Here is a 22,458-nt window from a genome sequence, read left to right as displayed (position 1 = left end):
GTCAGTAATAAGCTATAAAGGAATAAAAATTTAGCTGATGGCAAGATATTTATATACTAAAGGCTGCCTTTAATCATCTAGTTAAAATCAGCAAGCATATCCCTAAAACAAATTTCTGAAGCTAAAAATTCTAAACCTATCTACCAAAAAAAAACCCCCAAAACAAAAAAGCCTAAATGCATGAAAAGTTGATATACATCACTGAGCATGCAAAGGAATATAATCTGGTTTTAAATGATTAAAGTAAGCAACTAAAAATTCAATCACAGTAGTAGCTGAAAGATAAACTAAGTTATATGAAACTTTTCGTAAAGTAAAAATACTTCAATATTATAAGCATATCAAGTATTATTATCCTAAAAGAATCCAGGTGGGTGTCAAAATTTCATGTATCATCAAATTTCTACTCAGAAGCTAATCACTTAACAAGTTATAATAATTATAATATGCAAATACAAAAGTAATCATTTTATTACACTGCCTTTAAATGCAAATCTAGGTTATTTTAAGCTATAGATTTTTTTAAAGAGGACTTGCTGAACATACACCTACAATTTATATAATTTTACTTTCATACCTTAAGTGGAATCTGTGAATGAACTCTTCGAAACTATCATGTAAATTATAAATCTGTATTTCCTCCCATCATCACAAGCTAAATAGTAGATATATCATACAGGTCTATCAATGGTCTAGTTTTCATCACAATTTGAGAAAACTATTTGAAAAGGCGTAAGACAGTATTGAAAAAGTCTCTTATTATGTTAATGCAGAAATAGAGGCTCCTCAGCTTCACTAGTCATGCAGCAACTTCATTTGGGAAACCTCTGATTTAGAATCAGTTCAACAGAATTTTTAAGCAACTTTTCCAATTGTATTATCTAAATTAAAAAGCTCCTATGGCCACTGGCATTGAAGGGCCTGCAAAGCAAAGACTGGGGCTCTGCCACTTAGTATTCAGTCATGTACAGAGACTTCATGGTCTGCAAACTGAGGGTTCTTTCACTAAAATTATGTGTTTGTTTTTTTAAAACACCAAAAACAACTTGGTATTGGGGTACAGTCGATTTCAACAATCTTGTGGTAGTTTCAGGTGAACAGCAAAGGGACTCGCCATACATATACATGTATCCATTCTCCCTCAAACCCCCTGCCCATCCAGGCTGGCACGTAACACTGAGCAGAGTTCCCTGTGCTATACAGTAGGTCTTGGTAAATATAGCAAATTTCCAAAGTGGGGCGAAGGGAGTTATTCACTCAAAATCTCAGCAACTAAGGAAGCCAGGGAATTAGATGCAATAAAGAATAATAATAGAATCATTGTTACAATCATAACAAAGGTTCTTATGTATTAACTACAAATTATACCTTAGCACTATAGGAATCCTAACAAAAATCTCATGTTATCCTTTTAACAATCTTTTAATGTTTAAAGACACTGAACCTTGAAAATCCCATCCTCTCACCTACCCAAACAATTCTCTCCTTTTTCTCCTGTGTTAATTTCCTCACATTACCAACTAACTCAATCTGTAACCACAGATTGATTCACACTTTGATCAGTCCCTTCCTTGCAAGACTTGGCTTTAAGGGCATCACTCATATTCTCCTATGTCTCCTATTATCCTCACAAGTCACTCCTCTTCTAGTTTTCTTTGTTATTTTTCCAATTTTCTAACCTATTATATTGGAATGCCCCAAGGCTCAGTTTTGAGTTCTCTTTTTTCCCCTATCTATTCTCTCCCCTTGGTGATTTCATCCAGTCTCCTTCATCTTCCCTAGTTTATCAGGCTAGCTTAGACTCCCGTTTTTCTCATACCCACTCTATTACCTAATCCTGTTGGTTCTACACCCAAATGTACCCAATAGTTGACCATTTCTACTGCTGCCGCTCTGGGTTGAGCCGCCACCATCTCTTAACATGGATTATAACAGTAATCTCCAAATGGGTCATATCATTTGTACTTTTGCCTCCTTTAGCCTATCCACAGTGTACTGGAGAGGATCTAGTCAGACTACCTCACTCCATTCAAACCTCCCTATAGTTTCCCATTTAACTCAGAATAAAATCCAAAATCTTTATACAATGGCCTACAAGGCTGAAAATGATTTAGCTAGCCTGTGTCCAAACTGGAACACATCTACCTCTCATCCTGCTCAGTTATGCTTTTGCCACCTTGATAATCCCTAAATATGCAAAACACGCTCCAGCCTTAGGGCCTATTGCTCCTTGTTGCTCCCTAAACCTGCAACACTCTTATCACAAATATCTTCAAGTGTCTGTGTGCATGCTCAGTTGCTAAGTCGTGTTCAACTCTTTGTGACCCCACGGACTGTAGCCCACCAAGCTTCTCTCTCCATGGGATTTTTCAGGCAAGAATACTGGAGTGGACTGCCATTTCCTCCTCCAGGAATATCTTTAAGGCTCACTTCTATAACTCTTTCAGGTCTTTATTCAACTACCCCTTCCAGTGAAACCTTCCCTGATATTCCTATTTATTAATGAAACTCCTCTACCACCAATCTCTAGTACTCCCCAGCTCCATTTTCTAGTATATTATTTCAGAGAACTAATGGTAACATTACCTTATATTCCATATGTAATGCCTATTTATTATCTGTTTATGTACATGAACCAAGACATTTTAAGAAGTTCTTAGAAAAAGACTTACTTTAGTTTTACCAATAGTAAGTCAAATATTTCCTTGTAGTAGACTAATAAAAGTATAAGCAATTTGGCAAAACATATTTGCAACATTTCTTTTAAAAGCTCTTTGACCCTTCAGTCCTGCTTTGGTGCACCTGCTCCATGGAAACAATCCAAAACACAGGGAAAACTATGAGAATAAATATTCAGAAGTAAAAACTTTTCCTCCCACCAGAATAAATACTTACCACTTAGAATAGCACTTGATCTAAGTAGGCAATATTTACAGAAATAAACTAAGAAACATTACTATAAATGCTCAATATGCCATTGTAAACTAGCAGTGAGTTTTGGGGAATTGTATGTTCTATTTTCTTTTTCTTTTAGAAATTTCTAACATTACCTATGTGTGTAAATCTTATATGAGGAAAAAAAAAATCTACACACAATACTGAGTCACAATGTAGTAATCACACTGTAGTGAAAATGCTTATAAAAAGTTTCCCAAACTTTTATTTCTGCTCTCAACATGCATAAAATCAAATAAAGACAACTATTATGTGAGAAGCCAACAAGGCAATTAGTCCTTCTATTACCTGAGTGGAGTTAGATAGTTGGTTTTTCCACGGCTCCTCTGCGCTGCTGGTCAGGTTTGTGCGGTTATGAGGTAGAGTGAGTGAGTTTCGCTGCAGGTAAGGCACGTTTCCATTACTTCCACTTCCTGTTATGTGATTATTGCCTATCAAAATAGTGTCTGTACTTCCCAGCGTTCTTGATGTGCTACAGGGAACATGGCCTGCAGAAAAGGGTCCATTGGCCAAAGGCTGCCCAGGGCAGGCAGGGCGGACTCCTGGCTGAGACACGCTAGGCACTCTGGTCAGAGCAAGCTGTGGCTGCTGGCCAGAGACTGAGTTTGTAGGCAGTGATGAGTCAGCTGATGGCCCGTTAGGAATTCCAGTAGATCGTACCTGTGTAACTCCTGTTTGTCTCATCTGTCAAAAAAAAACAAATAAAAATAAATGCTGCCTGTGTGGCCCATTAAGGGACAGGATCAGAATATGAAGATACATAACAAGATAATCTCTGATTTTACCCTAACATTTAATTTCTCTAGGTTAAAAAAAATCTTTTTAAGACAAGCAATTGTGTTTCTTCACATTTAGATTAGCTTCCTCAGAAAAGCAGGAATCTACTTAATCTTAAGAAATATCCTTTTAGTAAATAACAAAAGAAATCAGTTGAAAATTATGGAAAAGAAATCAAATTTACAGGTCTCTTCCCTATCACAAAATAGGGGATCTTAAAATTCCATTTTATCACATTTATATGCCAGATTCTCTGAGTTAAACAAACTTGAAAGAACCTCGCCTGAGTTTAGGATGTAGTTTGTTAAATATTACATGCAAAATAATACGTAAATTAATAAAATACTAAGTCGACTATGTTCAAAATCAAATTTATAGCTGTTTTTTCCCCTAAAAAAATCTCTGTCCATTATCAGTATTTTAAGAAGCACAGATAATTAAATCCCACTAAACACTAGTACAAACTAGAGGTGGGCATAAACACACTCTCTAAAATGATATTCCGGTCAACAAAAATATTCAAATGCTAACAAATTTTAGGGGGAAAACAATGCTGTACACACTTGGTGTTGCTGCATTAAGACAAACTGACTTTCCAGCTGTTCCAGCATCAGTTTCTGTGCTGGATTTAAATTATTTCTATTTGCACGGAGCTGTTCCAAGTGCTAGAAGAAAAAGAAGAATACAGTCAAAGACATATCTAAGAAACAAGCTCATTATTCTAAGCAACCTTTCTATAAAACTCTGAATGCTGTCTAGTCAAAGATACTGATTTCTGACCAATGGCAATCAATCCCAAGATGAAGTCCTTTAAGAAGTTTGAGAAAGTTAAGGAATAACATTTATCTCAGAAGGTTTACTGTAATGGAATCTTTGAGATAAATGGGCATGAGATTTTACTCAATAATTATCAGGATTTACACAGAAAGTTCTTTAAGCTTAAAAATGCTTTATGACAAGTACTCTCTAAGAAGCACTGTATGGAACAGGAAAGTCTGAAGACAACCTGACTATCCAAAACTAGTAATTTGCCTAAGTAAAAGTATGACACCTACATAAAGAAACACGATGTAGTCACAAAATAATTAGGAAGCTCTTAATATACTGACATGGAAAGGTCTGCATAATACACTATTTAACAGTATATACAGCATTTTATCATTTGTATAAAAAGAGAAGAAAAATAATAACATATGAGAGAAAGGAGATGAGTATTTGCTTGGACATGCATGACATCTCTTGAAAGATAGATAAGCAACAAGTTAATACTGGTTTTCGGTTAGGAGGGGAACTGAGTGAGTAGGGATAAAAGTAGGAGAATTTATTCTATATACTCTAAACTCATACTTAGATGGTTTGAATCATGAGAATATATTGGGGGGTGGGGCAGAGGTACATGGAAAAAAAAAAAAAAGAATGAATTATCTCTATTACTCTGGTAAATGTGGGCTCATTTTACTTATGTACCTATTAACTGAGTTTACTGCCATTCAGTTTTAAGAATTAATACTTAAAAAAACTTAGAACTTTAGTACCTCTACTTTTCTTTAATAGGAAAAACAATCTGTCAAAAGCATGTTTTACATACCTGCAATTTCTGTGGTGTCAAACACCATGAATGACCTTGTTGCTGTACTGGAGGATGTGACACTGCATGGCCACTACTCCAATTATCAGAAGTATTCTGAAGAAAATTGATTTAAAAAAAAAAATTAAAGAATATTTGGTTAAATCCATAGAGTTAATATAATGACTAATGGAGGTCAAATGACTATGAATTGGAATATTTACATATAAAAAAGATGTTATGACATTTAGTTCTTTTAAAAGTAATTTTACATGCATAGTAAATTTGGGAACTTAAAACTTAAGAAAATATTGATTCTTCAATTAGCCACCCAAAAAGGCCCACCCCTAAACTATGGCCCAAATGACTAACCTAAATACCACACTGTCCACTAGGTTCAATGTTAAGTTTATTTTAATGTCAGTAGAAAGTGATGATGAAAAGTTGTGTTGAGACCTTAACGGCAGGGAGATGAATAAAATGATTTGATGAATGCAAATTTATCCCTACTTTCCATATTTAATATGATACTAAGAATTTGGAATGAAAAAACTCAAGCCTTTCACTCATTGATGTCCACAGATTTAAAATAAAGGACAGGAGATGTTCAAACTGCACAAGTTCAGGGCAGTTAGGAATTTCTTTCTTGACTGGGATTTTCTATTTCTCTAAAATATATACCTTTGTTGGACTAGATGTTCTTTTCCTCTTGGCAGGACTGGACAGGTCATCTACTTGGCTAGAAGGAATCATGTGTAGTGGCAAGGACTGCTGTGAAATTGGTGTCTGACTGAGGCCTAATACAGGTTCAGTATTTGGATGATGAGGTTTACATGCCTAAGAATCACAGAAGGAAGACAAAAATAGGGTTCTATATATTCTTAATTCATTCCTTCAAATTATACAACTTTACAAGCTGCATACTTTTCAAATCTATGTGGACATCGCTGAATGGTAATTATTGAAAATCAAATGAATCATCAGTGGAGTAATGTGTACCTTCCTTTGAAAAACTTGTTTCAAAAATTAAATAAACTGCAGCATTATGTTAAGAAATTTCCTTCAAAACCATGAAAATGCACAAAGGTTCTAAACTGGCACCCCAAAATTTCTTCCCGTATCAGAGGGAGTTTTAATTTGATCTAAATTCCCTTCACAATTAAATCAAGAGTCTTTTCATTAATAAAAGCCTCCTGTGCTTAGTAAAATATGCTTGACTACTACAGATTGAAAAGAACCCTTAAAGCTGGGCACCTGCAGAACATAACCCAACTTCTCACCTGCTGTGCTGTGTTCATGGCACCCTGCCTGGAGGTAAGCTCTGCGGGGATTGGTAGGCTCCACGCCTCCTCAATACTAGGAAGTAATTTAGTTTTATTCTGTAGACTACCTTGTGGAAGGTTACACAACTGAGCCTAGGAAAAATTATGTAAAAAGCAAATTTAACACAAGCCTACTTGAGTAAGAGCAAGTCCACTAAATCTTCCTAAATGCTATAACTAATTGTTTTTAAGAAAATAGATCCTTAATTTGGGGTTTCAGAAAGATACTAAGTATAATGAGGGAAAAAGGAATATAAACCTTTGTGAGAATTAAAACAAAGCTGAGCTCTGTTTTCAGAGTTCTTATAGCTGTCTTCTCATGAAACTCCAAGCAAGAGTGAAAGACAGTGTTTGTGTTCTTTTCTCTAAAATGCTATGACAACTTAAAAATGTAGACAGTACATAGAAAAAAATTATGTAAATTAATATGCATTAACAGGGTAAATGCACAAAAGAGCTTCTTTTAAAATACTGTATATCTTACTTAAAATGAAAAGTAAAATAATATTACAAGCTATGGTATGTTTACAAAATATGGAAACAAGTTATAGACATCAAAAGACAACTAGACAAACTTCCCAGCCACCCTCCTCCTGCCTGAGTGTCATGGGGAAACATGTGCCTTTAAAAAACTGCGATTTAAACATTTTACCTGTAAATACTTAATTCGTGCTGCAAGTGCAGAGGTATTACTACAACTTTTGCTTCTGGTTGCATTTAAGTAGCATTTAATGGCATCCTGAGGCTGGTTGCAGGATTCATAGAGTGTGCCTAGGTCCATCCAGGCTGCAGCATGGCCATGGTCCAATTGTACAGCACAAATATAGGCCTGTAAAGCATCCATAGGCTGATTTTGCTGTTGATATAGCACGCTGGGAAGAGAAATTAAGAAAAAATAAGTCGACTAAAAAGAATGGCTTAGCTTTACGACGTCCATTATATGTGACGCAACTATCTTTGTGTATGAATTATACCATTATTTCTAAACAAAGTCTTACCCTATTGAACACCATGTATCTGCACTTGCTTCTGACTTATCAATAGACTGCCTGTAAGATATAAAGGCATCCTGAACTTTCCCAATACTTGAATAGCACCTAAGAGGGGAGGGGAAAAAAAATAAGAAAATATGATTAATATGCATTGATTAATTAATGTGCTGAAAGACTGTCAAAGCAAATAAAAATCTAATAAGAGAACAAATTTATGTGAAGTGTGAATATACATGTCAATAACACTATAATTAACCCTTCAATAAGCTATATTATAGGCTATCTGATAGTGTTTAATAGTGCAGCATACTTTAGCACCTATTAAAATAGTTAAATGCCATATCACTTCAATATAATAATATTGAGAGATATATGCACACCACTATACTTAGACAACTTGATCTCTGGTTTTCCAAAGAGTAAGAAATTAGTTAAAAACCAAGAAAAAACATTCCATGTTGGTAAGACTTGCTGAATCAGATTTCAGTTTTCCTTTCTTAAATAATAAAAATAAAGGCAACAACTCTTTAATACACACAAGACACACACATATGAAATAACATCAAGCCGACTATCAAAAATAGTATAAAACAGGATTAAGTACAGTAGTCAAGTCATTAAGGGTACTTAATGACTAGTAAAGGTAGTAAGGTATGATTAAAGTTTCAGGGAACTGCCACTTTTCTTAATGTAGATGTACCTGATGGATATATAAAACAGCAGCTAAAATTATAAAAATACAGAAATTATATTCTAAATGTTTGGCACTAAGGGAAAAAGGAAAAAATAAAACCCAGTCCATCGTCAAGGAGTTTACAATTCAGCTGAGGATTGAAGACACATTATAAACAGCATGATGCCGTATCAAATGGCTACCACAGATAATAACTGGTCTGAAAATTTAGGGTACGGTAGAAGAGACCACACTACACACTACTGGGTTTAGGAAAGATAAGAAAGGAAAGGGCAAGAGTAAAGGATCTGAATGTGTGTAGATGCATATTGTTTAGATCAGTGATTTGCATTTACCAGCTAGTTTACAGCAATATGGTCAAGCAAACAAAATGGGAAAAAAAGACATATACAAACATACATACATACATTTTCCATTAAACCAGTATCTGTATTGTAATTGACTTACTCTGAAATACTACTGACTGAGTAAATAGCAAAAAAAAAAGGTAAATGTCAAGTAATCCAAAAGTCTGAGAACCACTGAGTCAGGCAGAGAACTTGAGAAAAGGCATGTTGCTTGAATAGCATGAGCAAAACTTATGTAAGTTGCATCTTATACATATATTTTATATATATATATGATATCTCTTATATATATAAGATAGCATAAACGGTAGAGAATTTTAAATCCAACCTAAGAGTATCCCAAAGTTTCTTCTTCTAGCAAGGGGAATGGCATGATGAAAGTATTTTATGGGAATATTTATTTGCTAACAATGTGTAGCAATAAACCAAAAGTGAAAAAAATTATAGACAGTAGAAAAGAAGGCAGCTATATTTACTGGCTTGGAATAGGCCCAAATTAGGGTGAAAGTTGGAGAAGGCAATGGCACCCCACTCCAGTACTCTTGCCTGGAAAATCCCATGGACGGAGGAGCCTGGAAGGCTGCAGTCCATGGGGTCGCTAAGAGTCGGACACGACTGAGCGACTTCACTTTCACTTTTCACTTTCATGTATTGGAGAAGGAAATGGCAACCCACTCCAGTATTCTTGCCTAGAGAATGCCAGGGATGGGGGAGCCTGGTGGGCTGCCATCTATGGGGTTGCACAGAGTCGGACATGACTGAAGCGACTTAGCAGCAGCAGCAGGGTGAAAGTAATGGAAGTGACAACAAAGAAAAAGGAGAAACAATAAACCAAAACACAGATAAAAACTTTGTGACAGACTGATTAGATATTCATGGGGGCAGGATTATAATTTAGTTTTTAAGTCTGACAAATTGGGGGGGGGATGGTGATATCATTGGCAAAAATAAAGGAGAAGGAGCTGGTTCAAAGAAAATGATGAATGTAGTTTGAAATATGCTGATTTTGACATGCGATGTAGACATTAAAACAGGTAATGTTAGGTAAAGAATAGGAAATATTGTCCTGGTGTTTATAATACTTTGAAGTGTAGAAATCGAGATTTGGAATTCATCCATCTGAAAGAGAGGATATAATAACACAGGATACCTACAAAGGAGAGGTTAAAAATAAGCCTGAAAAGTGAAGTGAAGTAAAAGTTGCTCAGTCGTGTCTGACTCTCTGTGACCCTATGGACTATATAGTCCATGGAATTCTCCAGGCCAGAATACTACAGTGGATAGCCTTTCCCTTCTCCAGGGGATCTTCCCAACCCAGGGACTGAACCCAGGTTCGATCCAGGTCTCCTGCATTGCAGGTGAACTCTTTACCAGCTGAGCCACAAGGGAAGACCATGAGATCACTAATCTTGGGGTTGGGGCAATATAAAGAAAGGTGAGTGACAGAAACAGAGGCAATGTCAGAGAGTGTCTATAAACTGTTTTATGAGGAGAGAATTCAGGACAAGAGGGCATTAACAATGACAAACAGGGACAGACACCACAAAGAAAAGAAATGTTTACCCAACAGTAGAAAACACGCTCTGTTTGTTTTCTTAATTAAATCAAAGCCAATCTCAGATTTACAGAGCAAATTCACCTAACTGCTGGGAGGAATAAGCAGTAAATCCCACAACCTATGTTTTCATACTCAATTCCTATAAAGTGAAAGTAGGGAACCAATGTGCCCAAACACAAATTCCTCAATCCAACTATCAAACACTTTTCCTCTAATAAAACTTAACCAGGCTCCCGTGAGACAGCACTGTGTAACTGAAAAAGCTCTGAGTGTTGAACCAAGGATCTAGTCCCTGCTCTGCTACTAATTACCTGCATGATTGTGACCTTGGACAACATTTGACCCCTCTGAGCTCCCTTTCTAAAATGTGCAAAATGACAAGGTTTACAGGGTGAACTAGGTGACCTCCTGGTCCCTCCTAGCTCTAACATTCTATAATTCTGTGATAACACAGTCAATAACAAAGTGCTAGTTTAACAGCATTACCACATTACATTTTCATTATGATATACACATGCCAAATGACAAACAAATGCAATCTTCAACACAAACCTGATGCAGAGATAAGTAACAAAGTGCCTCAGAATAGGGTCATCGAATCCCAATGACATTTGAGATCTTCCTTCAGAGCTTTAATAACTTCTAAAATCTAATTTATTTATAAATATTTTCTCATGACAAAACAGACTTGAAGCAACACATTAGAAGTCAGTAAAAAGGGTAAGAAATGTAAACATCAAAGAAAAAAAGTCTAAAACAGTCCTCAAATTATATTACAGATAAAAAATACTGAACACCAACATGATAATCTTGAACCTCCAAACAAGTTAAATTGGAAGAAGTATCCTTTATCTGAGAAGTCAGCAAAGTATATTTGGAAAATTCTATCCAGAAAGGTTCAAATAAAAAAGTATCGCAATGATTTCAAATGAAAAACCACTTTCGGAGTAGGAGGACGACACACTTCCTATGGAATAGTGCTCACTAAGCTGAAAATTACAGAATTACTAAATAGTAATTTGGGGGAATTCCCTGGAGGCCCAGTGGTTAGGACTCTGGTCTTTCACTGTGGGGGCCCAAGGTTTGATTCCTGATCCGAGAACTAAGAACCCACAAGTGGTGTGGCAAAAATAAAAAACAACAAAAAGTAATTTTTGATATTTCAAAATTACATATTAATTTTATATGCATAGAATTAAGAAAAAAATATATTAAAAAGACATCCACACTATTGTGCTAATATTAAACTACTAATCTTTATCTTAGATCAAAAGAAAAATACTTTCTGGTACACATTCCTTTTAATCTATATTAACAGAAATTTTCATATATAAACATTAACACTAGAGGCAATGACTAAGCAAGACCCTACTTTGTAGTACTAGAGCTCCTTTTTGGTCACTATACGAAGCCTCTCACTGCACAGTACTAACTGTAGTAACAGAGCGAGCTCCAAAGGCAAATGGTGTTCAATTAGATCATTCATTCCATTTACTAAATAGCCATTTATCAGGTAATAAGATACAAAGATGGTTAAGATTCAGTTTCTGCCCCCAAAGATCTTTAATGAAAGAGAAAGACAAAGTTTGGACTCTCAAGCTTTATTAATGAGCAACTGAATTTAGATGGCTTTATAAGCCTGGCAAGGAATTAGAAAATTACTACTAAAAATAGCTACTTTTCCACTCAACTATTATAGGATATTATTAATGAATAATAAAAAAAATTTTGAAACATCTTAATATTATTCAATTTCATACAAAAATACTTTGCTAAATTTAAAGGAAAAAAATGAAATACTAAAATATAAAATATTAAAATACTAAAATTAATGTGACTGTACAAAATACTAAAATTTAATGTGACTATATGGCTAACTCAATCAAAGTAAAATACTCCTATAGAAAAAAAGAATGGGAAAAAGTTTAAAATTAAAACAAAACAGGGTAATTTCCAAAGAAAACATAAAATTAAAACCTTTAGCATGGGAAGGTTACCTAAGAGATCTAACCCGGGGCTTCTCAACCTCAGCACCATTGACATTTTGTGCCAGGTAACTTTTTACTGTAGAGAACTGTTCTAGTAGCATTCTACATAGTTGTGATAACCTAAATCTCTCTACAGACATTATGAAATGTCTCCTATGGGGCAAAATAGCACTTCCCATCTACCCTACCACTATTGAGAACCATCGATCTAATTCTCTTATCAACAGAAAACTGAACCCTCAAAATGTTTAATTGTTCAATCCAAGATTCCACAAATAGTAGCCAAGACTTGAATCCAAGTATCTCAGATAACTCCTAGTAGACTGATTTTTCTACCATACTGCAAAAGCTAAAACCAATTAAGAACTAAAATACAATCAGATAATGGTCCAGAAATATATTCTATCAGATACATACACATGAGATATATTTCAGATAATCACTAAGCAAAATTCAGACATTCAAAGTACAAGAAAAGTTTATAGACTTGCAAAAAATTTTTTTTCACTAATGTCACTTCTCCTTTCCAACAAATTGAATAATAATGTATCTACTTTCTCATTGTAAAACTTCAAATACAACTATGATTTGAAATCTACTATTAATGTCCATTCTATCGAAGGTAAATATCACTAATAAAAAGGATAATGGGCAAAATTCCACTAACTACTGGCAGTCACCAGGCAGAATGAAAAATTAATTCTCTGTTCTATTTAAATAGACATATGAACACTAGAAATCAAAAGGAAAGGCATTTAAATACCTGACTGAATAATTAGTATCTGCCAAGAGTTTTTGAAAACCAGCAGTAATTTAAGTCAAATGAAAATCCAATAAGCAAAATAAGAAATATCCTGATGGACCAGATGATAGTATAAGAAAACTACCACATTCAGAAGTTCTTTTATTTTTTATCTAGAAATCTTCATTATAAAATATTTAAAAGGGAAAATATACTGATCACATTATTAGTAAACTGATATTTCAGATAATTTAAAACTCTTAGCTGCAATAAACAAAAGCAAAACCTAAGTTTCTGATAAATCAGTCTTACCTTCCAAGGAAATACCAGGACTGACCAGAATTAGGATCTGCTTCCAAGGACTTTTGGAGATACTGAATAGCATAGCTTTCCTTGGTGGCTTTATCTCCCAGGAGATCCACAGTATGATGCATCCATCCTATAGTAAATGATTAAAAATATTTACATAAATGACTTAATTACTCTACTACTTAAAAGAATACAGAGCAGAAACAAATAAAAAAATACTCTCAACCTCAGTCATAAAAAAATACTCTTTTCAGTCAATTTATTCATTTAGCTTGGCATACACACTCCTGAAATTTAGAACCGTCAATTCTGTCCTAAAAAAGTTTGTCTTTAAGGTACAGTCAAAGCAATGAAGAACTTTCATTCCAGAGAAATTAAAACAATTTTAAGTATTGACTTGTCACTTAGTAGATTACAAACTACAGTTCTATTCTTCTCTAATTTTTGTATTTGAAAAAATTTCAAGATACAAAACAAAGAATATAAGATAAATCTTATTTACTGTTTCATGTAAAACTTAATCTGCATTTAAAAATCTCTATTAACACAATGTTTACTTCCAAGGAGTAAATATAAAGCCATATCATCAATGACAGTTCAGAGTAGGACACACAACATACAATCCTACCTTACTGGCACTGGCTACATATATTCACAACTCATGTAAAATAAAAATTACAATCATTTGACAGTTTTTTTTTTTAAACTCTAAGACTATAAGAAAAATTCCATTCAAAATGCTGCAAATAAAAATGGTACAAAATGGGTAACACAAATCTTTACTAAACAAATTTAGATGGTATACATAATCTCACTTATCTGTGGAATCCAAAAAAGTCAAATACGCAGAAGCAGGAAGTTGAATGGTGGTTACCAGGAGTGGTAAGATGGAGGAAATGGGGAGATGTTGGTCAAAAGAAATGAAGTTATGTAGGATGAGTAAATCTAGAGAACTAACATACAGCATTATGACTGGATGAGAGAATAGATTTGAGGTGCTCTCACCATAGGGGAAAAAAAGGTAACTGTGTGAGGAGATGGGTATGTTGGACAGCTTGACTATAGCAATCATTTCACTATGTACAGGTATATCAAAACATCATCTTGTACACCTTAAATAAAACTGTTATGAAAAAACAAACAAACAAGCTGACCATGTAAGTAATCAAAACACTAGATCATGGAATACTAGCACATGGAATAATTTGACTTAATTTGCCAGGGAATCATATTTCAGTTGTGGATCAATTCAAGTTCACAAAATCAGCTGTTTTTCATGTATAGTTCACAGTACACAAAACAAACAAGGACCTTTATTTTCTGATATTTATTATAGTTGCTGTGCTTCCAAAGAAAGAGGGCTGAGTTATCATGTTTTATGGAAGTATAAGTCAATTTCACCCTTATTCATCTGTTCCTCCCTTACCTCTCCCACTATTACTACTAAGAACAGAACCTAGAGTAACAGACTCTAAAAGGAGTTGCTTAACAGGGTCATACTTATCAGTAATTACCTTAAACGTAAATGGGTTGAATGCCCCAACCAAAAGACAAAGACTGGCTGAATGGATACAAAAACAAGACCCCTACATATGTTGTCTACAAGAGACCCACCTCAAAACAGGGGACACATACAGACTGAAAGTGAAGGGCTGGAAAAAGATTTTCCATGCAAATAGGGACCAAAAGAAAGCAGGAGTAGCAATACTCATATCAGATAAAATAGACTTTAAAACAAAGACTGTGAAAAGAGACAAAGATGGTCACTACATAATGATCAAAGATCAATCCAAGAAGATATAACAATTATAAATATATATGCACCCAACACGGGAGCACTGCAGTATGTAAGACAAATGCTAACAAGTATGAAAGAAGAAATTAACAATAACACAATAATAGTGGGAGACTTTAATACCCCACTCACACCTATGGATAGATCAACTAAACAGAAAATTAACAAGGAAACACAAACTTTAAACGCTACAATAGACCAGTTAGACCTAATTGATATCTATAGGACATTTCATCCCAAAACAATGAATTTCACCTTCTTCTCAAGTGCACATGGAACCTTCTCCAGGATAGATCACATCCTGGGCCATAAAGCTAGCCTTGGTAAATTCAAAAAAATAGAAATCATTCCAAGCATCTTTTCTGACCACAATGCAGTAAGATTAGATCTCAATTACAGGAGAAAAACTATTAAAAATTCCAACATATGGAGGCTGAACAACACGCTGCTGAATAACCAACAAATCGCAGAAGAAATCAAAAAAGAAATCAAAATTTGCATAGAAACGAATGAAAATGAAAACACAACAACCCAAAACCTGTGGGACACGGTAAAAGCAGTCCTAAGGGGAAAGTTCATAGCAATACAGGCACACCTCAAGAAACAAGAAAAAAGTCAAATAAATAACCTAACTCTACACCTAAAGCAACTAGAAAAGGAAGAAATGAAGAACCCCAGGGTTAGTAGAAGGAAAGAAATCTTAAAAATTAGAGCAGAAATAAATGCAAAAGAAACAAAAGAGACCATAGCAAAAATCAACAAAACCAAAAGCTGGTTCTTTGAAAGGATAAATAAAATTGACAAACCATTAGCCAGACTCATCAAGAAACAAAGGGAGAAAAATCAAATCAATAAAATTAGAAATGAAAATGGAGAGATCACAACAGACAACACAGAAATACAAAGGATCATAAGAGACTACTATCAACAATTATATGCCAATAAAATGGACAACGAGGAAGAAATGGACAAATTCTTAGAAAAGTACAACTTTCCAAAACTCGACCAGGAAGAAATAGAAAATCTTAACAGACCCATCACAAGCACGGAAATTGAAACTGTAATCAGATATCTTCCAGCAAACAAAAGCCCAGGTCCAGACGGCTTCACAGCTGAATTCTACCAAAAATTTAGAGAAGAGCTAACACCTATCCTGCTCAAACTCTTCCAGAAAATTGCAGAGGATGGTAAACTTCCAAACTCATTCTATGAGGCCACCATCACCCTAATACCAAAACCTGACAAAGATGCCACAAAAAAAGAAAACTACAGGCCAATATCACTGATGAACATAGATGCAAAAATCCTTAACAAAATTCTAGCAATCAGAATCCAACAACACATTAAAAAGATCATACACCATGACCAAGTGGGCTTTATCCCAGGGATGCAAGGATTCTTCAATATCCGCAAATCAATCAATGTAATACACCACATTAACAAATTGAAAAATAAAAACCATATGATTATCTCAATAGATGCAGAGAAAGCCTTTGACAAAATTCAACATCCATTTATGATAAAAACTCTCCAGAAAGCAGGAATAGAAGGAACATACCTCAACATAATCAAAGCTATATATGACAAACCCACAGCAAACATTATCCTCAATGGTGAAAAATGGAAAGCATTTCCTCTAAAGTCAGGAACAAGACAAGGGTGCCCACTTTCACCATTACTATTCAACATAGTTTTGGAAGTTTTGGCCACAGCAATCAGAACAGAAAAAGAAATAAAAGGAATCCAAATTGGAAAAGAAGAAGTAAAGCTCTCACTGTTTGCAGATGACATGATCCTCTACATAGAAAACCCTAAAGGCTCCACCAGAAAATTACTAGAACTAATCAACGACTATAGTAAAGTTGCAGGATATAAAATCAACACACAGAAATCCCTTGCATTCCTATACACTAATAATGAGAAAACCGAAAGAGAAATTAAGGAAACAATTCCATTCACCATTGCAACGGAAAGAATAAAATACTTAGGAATATATCTACCTAAATAAACTAAAGACCTATATATAGAAAACTATAAAACACTGGTGAAAGAAATCAAAGAGGACACTAACAGATGGAGAAATATACCATGTTCATGGATTGGAAGAATCAATATAGTGAAAATGAGTATACTATCCAAAGCAATCTATAGATTCAATGCAATCCCTATCAAGCTACCAACAGCATTCTTCACAGAGCTAGAACAAATAATGTCACAATTTGTATGGAAAAACAAAAAACCTCGAATAGCCAAAGCGATCTTGAGAAAGAACAATGGAACTGGAGGAATCAACCTACCTGACTTCAGGCTCTACTACAAAGCCACAGTTATCAAGACAGTATGGTACTGGCACAAAGACAGAAATATAGATCAATGGAACAAAATAGAAAGCCCAGAGATAAATCCACGCACATATGGACACCTTATCTTCGACAAAGGAGGCAAGAATATACAATGGATTAAAGACAATCTCTTTAACAAGTGGTGCTGGGAACTCTGGTCAACCACTTGTAAAAGAATGAAACTAGAACACTTTCTAACACCATACACAAAAATAAACTCAAAATGGATTAAAGATCTCAACGTAAGACCAGAAACTATAAAACTCCTAGAGGAGAACATAGGCAAAACACTCTCTGACATACATCACAGCAGGATCCTCTATGACCCACCTCCCAGAATATTGGAAATAAAAGCAAAAATAAACAAATGGGATCTAATTAACCTTAAAAGCTTCTGCACATCAAAGGAAACTATTAGCAAAGTGAAAAGACAGCCTTCAGAATGGGAGAAGATAATAGCAAATGAAGCAACTGACAAACAACTAATCTCGAGAATATACAAGCAACTCCTACAGCTCAACTCCAGAAAAATAAATGACCCAATCAAAAAATGGGCCAAAGAACTAAACAGACATTTCTCCAAAGAAGACATACAGATGGCTAACAAACACATGAAAAGATGCTCAACATCACTCATTATCAGAGAAATGCAAATCAAAACCACTATGAGGTACCATTTCACACCAGTCAGAATGGCTGCGATCCAGAAGTCTACAAGTAATAAATGCTGGAGAGGGTGTGGAGAAAAGGGAACCTTCTTACACTGTTGGTGGGAATGCAAACTAGTACAGCCACTATGGAGAACAGTGTGGAGATTCCTTAAAAAACTGGAAATAGACCTGCCTTATGATCCAGCAATCCCACTGCTGGGCATACTCACTGAGGAAACCAGAAGGGAGAGAGACACGTGTACCCCAATGTTCATCGCAGCACTGTTTATAATAGCCAGGACATGGAAGCAACCTAGATGTCCATCAGCAGATGAATGGATAAGAAAGCTGTGGTACATATACACAATGGAGTATTATTCAGCCATTAAAAAGAATACATTTGAATCAGTTCTAATGAGGTGGATGAAACTGGAGCCTATTATACAGAGTGAAGTAAGCCAGAAAGAAAAACACCAATACAGTATACTAATGCATATATATGGAATTTAGAAAGATGGTAACAATAACCCTGTGTACGAGACAGCAAAAGAGACACTGATGTATAGAACAGTCTTATGGACTCTGTGGGAGAGGGAGAGGGTGGGAAGATTTGGGAGAATGGCATTGAAACATGTAAAATATCATGTATGAAACGAGTTGCCAGTCCAGGTTCGATGCACGATACTGGATGCTTGGGGCTGGTGCACTGGGACGACCCAGAGGGATGGTGTGGGGAGGGAGGAGGGAGGAGGGTTCAGGATGGGGAACACATGTATACCTGTGGCGGATTCATTTTGATATTTGGCAAAACTAATACAGTTATGTAAAGTTTAAAAATAAAATAAAATTTGAAAAAAAAAAAAAAAAAATGAATTGCAATGAGGAACAAACATCAGCATTTTATGAGCCTGTAAAATAATAATAGACAATTAAACATTAATTGTGAATTCTAAAAAAACAAACAAAAACAAAAAAACAAACAAAAAAAATAAATAAAAGGAGTTGCTTAAGCAGCAGTGACAAGCAAGTAGGAAGGATTGATGTGCAGGCATAAATTAGACTCAATAAGGGGAAGTATTTTCCCTTTCAAAACCATGAAAAGTTTACCTATACATTCAGCCAAAGAGGACAAGTTTGTGTGCATTTTTGCTACTGACACATTCTTCAGTGCAGCTAAAATGCATAAAAACTTATTTATAAATAATGTGAACTAAAAAAGTTTATATTCACATTATTAGCTGAATGAGTAAGCTATCAAGGCATCACTTTTCTTTTTACCTAAGAACACAAAACGTTTTTTGCTGTACTAATCAACTTATTTTAACTTAAATATACCAATTCACATTATTTAAACTCTGCATGCAATCATTAAAAACAAATAATTGACTATAATTTTTTAAAGTATGGATAACTCATGGAAATTCTAACCAGAGATAAAACACAAAATTAAAAAATTAAAGTTTTATATGAGAGCAATGTTTTTATTTTGTATAACTGATCACATAGTATGCATTAGTATCATGAAGTGATAAAATTTAAGCTTAAATAATTTTACAATTACATTAAAAACTATATTTCTTCATCTTCAACATGACAACAGAACTGCATGTATAGAGAATCTATACTTCAGATGTTCCACATTTCTTACCTAAAGATGTTTTAGTATTATTGACAGAGCTATGAAAGCAAGTTCACCAATCACTAAGAGACTTTAGGTAAATCACTTAACTTCATTGAGTACTAATGGTATCTGGCACCAAGAAAGTATTCAATCCCCCTCACTCATGGTTAAGTACCAGTGTATAATTTTGAGCATTTAAAAGAAAAGTTACACTAAAGAATTGTAATAAGATTGACTGTGAGATAGACAATAATCAGCAGAAGGTGGAAATATGATGAGTTCAGATAAAGTCTATCAACCTTGGAAAAGGAAGGAAAAGAAATAGGATACGTAAGTCATGTATTTACCATCAGTGACATGTAAAAACCATAAAGCAATGTACTTATAACACGCTAAGTGAATATTATTACATACCCAACTGTTGTAAGACAGTTGCTTTTACTTGTGCAGAAAGGTTTTCTGTCTGCAAAAGTTGTTCATAAGCTTCCTTTGCAGAATGATACTTCCTCTAAAAAGCAGGAAAAAAAGATTTAAAGAAAATAAATTAACATCTTTAAAGAATTAGCTCATGTTAAGTCTTATACAATACTGATATTTCAGCATATTTTAAAAAATCAACTGAAAGATGCAAGTGCATTACTGAATGTTCCTCTAACTCTAGACAGTTATGGTTAATAGGCCATGTTTCAGAGTATCTAACACCAGTAAAACATTCAATACAACAAAGTATCATTAAAATATGACCTTTGAGTACTTCAAGTTGAAACCAAAGGATGTGAAATAGCATCATAAGCTAATTCAGTAGAAACTTTATTTCAAATTTTGATCTTTCCCTAGGCTAATGATATGTGACATAACACTCTTTCGTAATGCTGGGCAGCAGTATTGAGCCACAGCTCACAGTCAGTTACAAGATCATGAGGGTAAACAATCGATACCCTTCCAACCATTCTATATCCATACAACCATTTTACTTTTCACCTCACTTCAGTATTTAATAAGTTACATGAGATACTCAACAAGAAAAAAATAGGACCTTTAAGAATTTGCCAAATCTTAATAGTTACAAAAGCCAATGAAATATAAGTTTAAAAGATATAATCACTGGTATATAATATATCCTATGAAAAAATTATAATACATACATGACTTTAAAGACAAACTCCTCATAACTATTGTCTAATGATGTTTATAATATTTAAGATTCCATGGGCAAAACTCTAAATGAAATCATTTACCCACAGTTCTTACCCCAAAAGTACTAATATGACTGAAACCCATTATTGCTACAGTCCGAAAGCTGAACACAACTCCTCCCCATCCCTCCAAAAGGGGGAAAGTCAACAAGAGAAAACTTCATAAATATTATTTTTAGAAAACACTTGGCAGAACAATGGACTAAAGTGGCTTTCATTCATATCACTGATAGGATATAGCTGGCTGAGCAAACAAACCTTTCTCCCCAAAAAAGTAGAGACATAAAACTAGCTGTGTGAGCCTCAGGCAAATCACTTGAACAATGATTCAACATCCATACAACAGATGTAATGCCTGATCTTTCTATCTAGAGTTCTTCTTAGGATTAAATGAGATCAAGAGCTATGGAAATAAGGAGCTCTATGAATACAGTATGTCAACACGGGGAAGAATTGCAAGAACGTCCATTGAGATTAATAGTTATTACATAAACTTTTATTCATCAGGTATATGACTTCCCTTTAAACATTAACCTGATCTGAAAAAGTAAATTAGTTAGTGAAGGATGAGAATCAAGTTATTCAACTCAGTTCCTTCAACTGGTAAGTATTTGTTGAGCACCTAACACATAACAGAAATTGCTGGGACTACAGGCAAGAATACAGATATGAGAACAAAACATATTGTACACAGTTATTTCCTAGAAGCAGACAAGCTTAGAGTACTAGCAGATTGGGCAGAAAATGCACAGACAAGCAGACAACTTCACAAAGACCTTCCTAAACCATGTTAAAAGACTGTAGACTATATCCGAAGACAATGGGCTACCACTGAAATGAGTTCAAGCAATATAATCAAATTTATATTTTAGGAAGACCACTTTCTGGAATTACCTCAACAAATGCTAAAACATACTTCCAAACACTAGTAATAATGATAATATTAATAATAATAAGCCATCATACTTGAAAAACTGGATGGAACATACTGAGAAACCAAGTTTTATTTCTACCTCATACTATATACAAAACTGGCACCCACATTAAAGACCTAAATATGAAATGTAGAAGTATATAACTAAAAGAAGAAAATGGATAATATTTCCTTGAGATGGGAAAAAATTTATTAGACTTGGCAAAAACCACATAGATCAGAAGGAGGAAGGATCTGACTTGAAACACATAAGGAGAAAAATAGGCAATGGACATAAAAACCAACATGTAAAAGGTGAAAAACATGTAAAGTATAAACCTTGAGAAATCAGAAAATGCAAATTTAAATGAAATACTAGCTTCTACCAATTAGACTGGCAAACATAAAGTTGGGTAGTTCCTAGCATTGTGGGGATATAAAGAGCAATACTCATGCCTTGCTGAAGGGGATTTACTCATGGAACTAGGTGTGTAAATATGCTACAATCTAAACATCTATTCTTGGGATATATCTATATAACAAAGGAACCTTCCCTAAATGGTACTATTTGTAGTATCAAGGAGATGGACAACTAGGTCTATCTCACTAGGTGAGTAGAAATGTAAAATATGATGCATGTTTACAGTAGAACATTAAGTAGCAATCAAAAGTAGTATACAAAAGCAACAC

The 22,458-nt window shown here is 34.6% G+C and overlaps 1 protein-coding gene across 7 annotated transcripts in view; it reads right to left on the bottom strand.

Annotated features, from left to right (window-relative positions):
- Positions 1-22,458, bottom strand: part of KDM6A (lysine demethylase 6A) — a 187,037-nt gene that overhangs the window by 43,187 nt on the left and 121,392 nt on the right. The window contains exons 9-17 of one of the 7 annotated variants that reach the window (XM_006061068.4): positions 20,074-20,167; positions 13,255-13,381; positions 7,620-7,718; positions 7,274-7,493; positions 6,580-6,714; positions 5,981-6,136; positions 5,321-5,416; positions 4,296-4,397; positions 3,244-3,639 (exon numbers count right to left, since the gene is read on the bottom strand). In XM_006061068.4, the coding sequence (XP_006061130.1) occupies positions 3,244-3,639; positions 4,296-4,397; positions 5,321-5,416; positions 5,981-6,136; positions 6,580-6,714; positions 7,274-7,493; positions 7,620-7,718; positions 13,255-13,381; positions 20,074-20,167 (1,425 nt within the window). The remainder of the gene's footprint in view (positions 1-3,243; positions 3,640-4,295; positions 4,398-5,320; positions 5,417-5,980; positions 6,137-6,579; positions 6,715-7,273; positions 7,494-7,619; positions 7,719-13,254; positions 13,382-20,073; positions 20,168-22,458) is intronic. The other 6 variants (XM_006061069.4, XM_006061071.4, XM_006061070.4 and 3 more) reach the window with 6 other exon arrangements.

This window comes from Bubalus bubalis, chromosome X (genome assembly GCF_019923935.1).
Source record: "Bubalus bubalis isolate 160015118507 breed Murrah chromosome X, NDDB_SH_1, whole genome shotgun sequence".
Taxonomy (NCBI): Eukaryota; Metazoa; Chordata; class Mammalia; order Artiodactyla; family Bovidae; genus Bubalus; species Bubalus bubalis.
The sequence above is the reverse complement of the archived record's forward strand: the minus strand, read 5'-3'. Positions and strand labels throughout refer to the sequence as shown.